At 37.3% G+C, this 7665-nt stretch overlaps 1 protein-coding gene across 4 annotated transcripts in view; it reads left to right on the forward strand.

Moving 5' to 3' along the window:
• The window catches only part of VAPB (VAMP associated protein B and C), a 32217-nt gene extending 25324 nt beyond the window's left edge, over positions 1-6893 (forward strand). For all 4 annotated transcript variants that reach the window (XM_086760967.1, XM_086760970.1, XM_086760968.1 and 1 more), the window contains 3 exons: positions 1629-1709; positions 3282-3458; positions 5641-6893. In XM_086760967.1, coding sequence (XP_086617093.1) covers positions 1629-1709; positions 3282-3458; positions 5641-5799 — 417 coding nt within the window. In that variant the 3' untranslated portion in view covers positions 5800-6893. The remainder of the gene's footprint in view (positions 1-1628; positions 1710-3281; positions 3459-5640) is intronic.
• Positions 6894-7665: the final 772 nt, after the last annotated feature.

A 7665-nucleotide genomic window follows, 5' to 3' on the forward strand; every position in this document is an offset into this window, starting at 1 on the left:
CTTTCCTGTAACAGCAAGATTTGCTACTTCCAGAAGGCACAAGGAAGCTTTCTCTGGTTTAGCTTTTGTTACCTTGAGAGAATACTCAGTAGCTATTGAGGGCACAACAAAAAAAAAGGAAAAAACACCATTACTCTAAAGTGTGGGGCTTGTGTGTGTTTGCATGTGTGCGTATTAACAACAAAAAATCACCAGCCCACAAATACCTCAATGGTTTTTTTATAGTAGTCTTTACAATATGCATCTTCTTTTGAATAGCTTTTTAAAGCTGCAGCATGCTGCAGAGTTAAGAATTTCCCTCCTGAAAGAGGTTTATGGAACTATATTTGTTTAATTGCCTCAAAATAAGATCCAGTGGGAAAAACAGCAATAGTAATAAAATGTCTGCATCACCAGAAAGATAAGCTAGTCTGCCTTTCTCTCTTACTCTTTAAATTTTACGAGTTACTTTATACTGTGAAAAATGTTATTCTGCTAGCAGAGAATTTTTTTTTAGGGCCTAGGTGGCCCTTTCAGTTTTCCAGAGCTATCCAGACCAATATGATTTCTTTTCCTATAACACTTGATCAGTTCTCAGTTTTGTTACCACTCTCCAAATGTCTTCGTATTCTGGATGAACAGGTGAGACAAATTAGTGGAGTACTTTAAAGCTTTCAACACTTCACAGATGGCCAGTGAGCTCGAAATAGAATTCTGACTTGAGCCACAGAGGAGCTGAAGTACGATTCAGCTATTTAGGATGAGTCGAATACTTCATCAGGTTGCACAGGGGTTAGGCATAACTTGACACCTACTTGAGCTATGCTGAGCAATGCCATGCTACCAGAAGTATGGTGAAAGTGAAGAGAAGCGTCTGAGAAGTCCAGGGCATAAATGTGGACACTTCTTGCTGCGTATTGCTACTACAAATCAATCTTTTCAGTTCACGGTTACAGCTGACATCAAGCAAAGGTTTATAACTGTTAATCCCTATTAAAAATATTGGAAGGAAACTTCATTATGGGAGACTCCGTAGTTGAAGGGAAGAGAAAGATGAGAGAGGAAGCTATCCCTCTCTATATGTAGCACATCTGTTATTGTTTAGGCATGGATGCTGAAAAATAAGTGGAAAACAAGGACAGGGAAGTAGAGCTCCTGTGATCCGTACCAGTCAGGAAGAAAACCTCATGTGAAATGTGAAAAGCTTGAATAGGAACTCACTGAGCAAAGACTTCAGGACTAACGTTGTTACAGATTTGGGTTTTTGTTATCCTTCCTTTCCTTTGAAGGCACACCTCTTGTCATCTTGGTGTTTTTGGGTGGTTTTTTGTTTTGTTTTGTTTTTTAATGAGGACCATAGCTCCCCCTATCTATGCTAATTGCTCTTACACAATTCCCAGTTCTCTCATTAATTACCTGTGTAAGCTTCAGACTATTTAGAATTACTTCTTTCATAGCGTCTGGTCTTTCTTTACAATACCACTCTGATATGTGTTCGGTTTTCATTTTTCATCATACCAGTGTTAAAGGCAATGTGATAAACACCTGTGGAGTTTTTCCTGAGTAAGATGATGTGATTTTTTTACATAATGCTCTGCATTTTCCATCTGTTTTATTATCCTAATATGATGAATATTAAATTATTCCAGTGGAAAGAAGCAAAACCGGAAGAGCTCATGGATTCGAAACTTAGATGTGTGTTTGAGCTGCCTGTGGAAAATGATAAGCCTGTGAGTATTTTCAGATGCATTTTGAGTTATTTAACTTAATGCCACAGTAAATGATGTAAAATGGCATATTTACACAGACAGCTATATAAGCAAAAGACAGAACCCTCTGTTTCACTGCCTGGATGGCATCACCCTTTGAAAACACAGTACAGACTATTTAAAATCTTAGTGATGCTTAATGTAACTAGCAGCTAATTTGAACAATGTGAGTGCCACACAAGCACAAAGAAGTCTTTGAGCTGATCTGTCCTCATTGAGTAAAAGATCACAGGATAAAGAACTTTTTTAAAAATTGAAAGATGGTGACTGGTCATAAAGTTCAGAATTTGTGCTGAAGGAGTTATAACCATCAGCAATATAAATTTCCCTGTGCTTCCTTGACACAACACTGATTTTAGCAAGTAAATTGGTACAAAAATGGTAAGGAAAACACAAATACAGTTAGGGATTATATTGCAATTAGCAGCTCTAATATTGTAGGATCCTTTTTTGTTAGGGTAATGAACAAATTAATTTCTAATGGAAGTATATAACATCAAATGTAGAACTGATAATGGATTCAATAAACTCAAAAACGTTTCCTAGTATGCGGGTGCTGAAGGCACAAGTGTTCTGTGTTGCACTGGACAGCTTGTAATTATGGTTATGTATTGTTATAGTGTCACTATTTTAGTCTCACTATGTCTGCTCTACCTGCTCCAAACAGTGAACGTGTGCTCTAAAAGTAGGTGCTTTTCTTCTACGGTACTTTCTGTGTTTCCAGTTTAGAGGTGTGATGAGAGGAAGGAAAAAAATAAGAATTAAATTAAAATTAACAACTCTTCTGTTTAGTCATATTTTTTTCTGGAATCCCTAAAATTTATTAGGGGAAAACAAAGCACAAGTAGTAACAAGATCCTATTACTTTATTCATATAAATAAAATCTTCATAGTAAGGTTTTGGTGGCAGTTTGAGTGTGGAAGGAGTCGTTTGGTTTTTGAGAGACAGGCCCTTTGCATTCTGAAGTGCAGAACATGGAGAGCATCCAAAGGCAGGAAAGGGAGGAAGGTTTGGAGGTCTGCAGCTTGTTTCCTAACTTGGGTTGCAAGTTCCTCCGTGACCACAGAAAGATGGAGAGGTGATAGCCAGCTGTGGGGAGTGAAGAGTGAGGGAACCGCAGCAGAGCAGGTGGGTAGTTCCTAGCAATACCCTGGTTCCTGGAGTTAGCTGCTTGTGTGTGCTAGAGGAGGGAAAGGTGAGGAGAGCACTAATACTCCGTAAGCAGACAGCGAGCAAACAACTCAAATTCCCATTCGTATCGTGGGACGTGGTCTAAGGATGTTTCCTATTGCATATGCGCAGGGACTGAAAACTCGAGGTGATTCTGTCTGCACTTATTGCTGCTGAGCTGGTGTTTTCCATGAAACAGGAAGGGGAAGTAAAGGTTATAGAAAGAAAACTGTTCTTTATTTCTTTTGATACAGGCACATTTCAGGTGTGCACAGACAATTTTACCTATTTTCTTCCTAAATAATCAGGTGTGTGGTGTGTTGTTAATAACTAACCAAAGTCACTCTGTCCTTTTTTAACAGCATGACATAGAAATAAATAAAATTGTATCCACAACTGCAACAAAGACAGATTCCTCTGTAATGTCTAAATCAATAAGTTCTTCTTTGGATGACACTGAAGTTAAGAAAGTAATGGAAGATTATAAGAGGCTTCAAGTAGAAGTTCAGAGGTTACGGGAGGAGAATAAACAGTTTAAGGTAAAGATTTTATTTATTTTATTTTTTCCCCCAGATTTACCCCTTTCCTAAAAAAGAAGCTTCCAACTTAAAGGTTTGGTTACGTGACCTTGGCACAATATTTTAATATTCTGTGTAAATTAAAAAATAACTTAGATTTCTCTCTCTATAAACTGAGAAAAGGTGTAGAAATCAATACTTCCTTTGAAAGGTGTGTACAAGTCATGCAGTCAGAGCAACTGATTGGATAGCAACCAAAAGTAATGAATTCCCTCTTTTTTTCTTTTCCCACCTAATTTTCTCAGTCTCAATTGAGCATTAAGTGTTGGATTTGGCCCTGTTCTTTCAAACTGATGGGAGCTGGAGGGCAGTGTTGTGCAAATACTGAGTGTTTTAGTAATTGCACCTATAACCTGCAGTTGGAATGACCGAAGTAACAGAGATTAATAGGAAATATGCTTCCTGTCACATGCAGCACATCACTGTGCAACCAAGTAATTGAGAAGCCTTTATCACCATGCTGAAAAATGTTTTAGAGTAGTTTAATTTGTTGTAAATGTCTAGTTTCACAGGTAACAGCACCAATGAAAATTTGGAATTTGTTACTATTGGAGCCCAATGAAAGGAACTCTCTTCTGTCAGCTCTGCCACTTGGCTGGCTGATGCATGTTTAAAGAAACTCTTTAAACACTTGTAAATCAGTTTTGTTTTACACATAAAAATAATATATGTATACAGCTGAGACATGACCTTAACTTCTCCTTGTCTTCTTATTTTGCCAGCATCTCACAATCATTTATATGATTTGATTTTATTTTTTTGCAAATCAGTCTTGAATAAACACTTTACAGGAAATATCTAGAATTGAGCTGATGTCTTCCAGTAACATGTAAAAACTATGAGCTGCTTGTTCCTTTTGTGGAATGTTAGTAACATCTGTAAAACATCAGAAAACAAAGTTAAAGTACTGCCAGCCACCGGGTGCTGTCAAGTGTCAGGCTAGAGTCACTGTTAAAGGGCAGTTAAAATATTTAAAATGCAAATGTGTTGCTTCTAGCAGTAAAATTACTATACAGGTAAACAACATGTTATTGTTTATGAAAATCAGTTGTCTCCAACTGTAGGAGTAGGGAGGTATCAGGTAGTCTGTGATTTTTAATAAGCAAATAATAATTTAAGAAGAAATAATGTTTTCCTGCAGAAAGTTAGGTGCCCCTTTAAATTCAAAAGTGAGAAACACTGACATGCACTGAGCCTTTTGGATTTCACTTATCTAACAATTTTTAAGGCTGCAGTAACTTTATTACCATTTTATCTCTTGAGTATTTTTATGTATAGACTGGAGGCTTTTGCTTCAGTGTCTTATACTTTTGCACTGCAATCCTGTGTCACATAAAGTCTGACGCTGTTCCTTCAGCTGGATACAAGTTAGGTCACCAGAGGCTCACTTTACCGACTCCTAAAGTGCTGTGTGTGAGGAACGGGGTGTGCTAACACAGCTGTGCTGCACAACAGTTTAGATCGAGATGTGGGGAACAGTCTCCACTTGAAATGATAATATCTGGTGTTATGATGCAGTTTACCTGTTGTCTCATAAATCTTTAAATGAAGAGAGCTGTCAAACCCATACTAAGAAAACATCCTAATTATTGCCATTAGTTTCATGTCAAAATGTCAGCGTTAATGTGATGGGGGAAATAGATTTCCCTTCAAATGCTGGTAAAATCTGTTTGTGACATCTAACTAGGGGAACGATGAGTATAATTGCCTTAGAGTTGCATATTTTTCACAGCCTATCTAAATTAACATTGAAAAGCATTTTCCCCAACAGCACTGTATTCACTTACAGAGCAAGAAAAGCATATTCATGCCATTCCCTCCGTTATTATTTTTGAAGTTACGGAGCTATCTCCAGCCTTTGGACAAGTGTTTGTGCAGGCTTCCTCTTTGCTTCCCCTGTTACCTTAGTCAGCTGGAGAAAACTTCCAAGAGCATGTGGATTTTGCTCTGCTAGTCAAGTAGATACAGAATTCCTCTCCTACCTCACTACCCTTTCCTTCTCAAGATTATCTAAGAAATACAGCTCCAAATAAGCTGTAAATTAGCTTTTGCCTATTTTATTATGTCCACCTAAAATAAATGTGGTGAAGGTGCATATGTAAAGCTTTTTTTCAGTGGAAATAATCCATGTACCTTCCTTTAGGAAGAAGATGGACTGCGGATGAGGAAGGCACCCCAGACAAACAACCCAATATCTGCTTCTGCAGCTGCTGTCAAGGACGAAGGGCTCAACTCCAGACTACTTGCTTTGGTGGTTTTGTTCTTTGTCTTTGGTGTAATTATAGGAAAAATAGCCTTGTAGAGGCAGCATGCTGGAAATTGTAAATTGGTTTGATGGTTCCGCCATATCATTGGATTAAATTTATTCATAACAATGTTTAAAAAAAAAAAATTAATGTATGACATCTCACAGGTCTTGCCTTTAAATTACCCCTGCACAAATACTATGTAACATAATCTAGAAAGTTTAAAATGTACAATGAGTGAATGAATGAAAGAGAATATTCTTCAGTGACGAAGGGTGGGAGAAAATCATGATATAACACTACAATGGAAAATTGTATATGTCATTTTAAACATTCTTAGACCCTGGTACATGTTGCTGGATTACCTCTTTTTAAAAAAAAAAAAAGGAAAAATGGAAAAAACTATTCCTCCACTGCTGGAGCTGGCCCTATTGGATGTTTGGAGCTGGGTTAGGCAGGAGGTGTTGATAACTTCTGTAAAATATGTTAATCCACCATTCTGCTCATAAATTTAACAGTTTCTGTCAGTGTCTTCAACTCTGTGCAAGTTACCGATTTCTTGGCACTTAAATGAATAGTGAGAAGCTGAAAAGAATTGTATGTGGCAATGCTGAATGTGCTAGGCATCATTAAGAGGCATATATTGACTGGTATGACGCTCATTTGGAATAAAGGTCAATGCCTTGTGCTCGTAAAGGGACCAAGCTACATTGCTGTTGGTTCATTTAGTTGAATTAAAATGTTATTCAGAGATGTTTAATGCATATTTAACTTATTTAATGTATTTCATCTCATGTTTCCTTATTGTCACAAAATTGACTAATACTATATGGTATGAAAAGGCGCCTGTTTAAAGCCAGTGACTAGAACTAAAAATTTGCTGCTGTAGTGATGCGAGATTCTTCTGCCTCCTGGTGTTTTGGGCACTACACAATTGTTGGGAGTTTTGATCATCTGAGCATTGGAGAAACAGTGGTCAGGAAACTGTTTTTGTATGTAAATAAGTCTATCTAGGGGAAAAAATATTAGTAGTAAACTAGTCCTATGCCGTAAAAGACCAATCCTGTTTGACTATGTAGCATCTTAAAAAAGAAAAAAAAAAAAAAAGAAAAGAAAACAAAAATTAAATAAAGCCCCCAAATTAACGTTTCCTTTGTTACTTTTGTCATGTTCTCACAAGTTTAGAGGAGGGGGGAAACAGTATTCTCTGTCAACTTAGTTTGTTTATGGCAGAAGGAAACTTGCAGGCTTGTTTCAGGATGGATTTTATTTTCCCCAGCCTAATTTAAAAATCAGTCCAAACCACCTCATCGTGAGCCTGGTATTACGTAAGTGTTGTTCACAGTAACCGTGCTGACTGCTGAGGTACAAGGTAACTTCCCATTTCTCAGTTTGCTTGGGTTTAGTAGTTAAGACGCCTGATAGCATATTGGAAGTAAGATTAAGGTAATCTTGTTTCTAAGCATACTTTTACTGCAAAATACGTAAACTCAGTGTGGTTTAACATCTTGAACTTCAGTAGATGAAATAGCTTTTGAGCAGGTAAATTCCTGTGTATTCTTTGATGGTAGGTCCAAAAACCATCAGTGACAAGTTTTTGTACCACCTTTCAGGATTACGATGTCTTTCAAAAGTGACTTGTTTTATTCCTTTATTATTCCTGTGATTTCTTGAGAAAGCTGTTTGAGCTGCAGCCTGTCTGCCGTGCTCGTTGACCTTTATATTTGTTCCACTTGTGTCTCAAGGGTTTCCTTCTTTGCAAGTGCAAATAACCAAAAATTTATGTGAGGTTTAATAAGAAAATAGGAGGGGAAAAATCTTAACTGGTGTGTTCAGCTTATGAACACAACTGTGGAAGTATGTCTGGAAGATTCAACAGAAAGGAGAAGTGTATCTTTAGCGTTTTAAAGTGCTGGTGCCTT

The sequence above is a fragment of the Chlamydotis macqueenii genome, chromosome 16 (assembly GCF_036417535.1).
Source record: "Chlamydotis macqueenii isolate bChlMac1 chromosome 16, bChlMac1.mat, whole genome shotgun sequence".
In the NCBI taxonomy this organism is placed as follows: Eukaryota; Metazoa; Chordata; class Aves; order Otidiformes; family Otididae; genus Chlamydotis; species Chlamydotis macqueenii.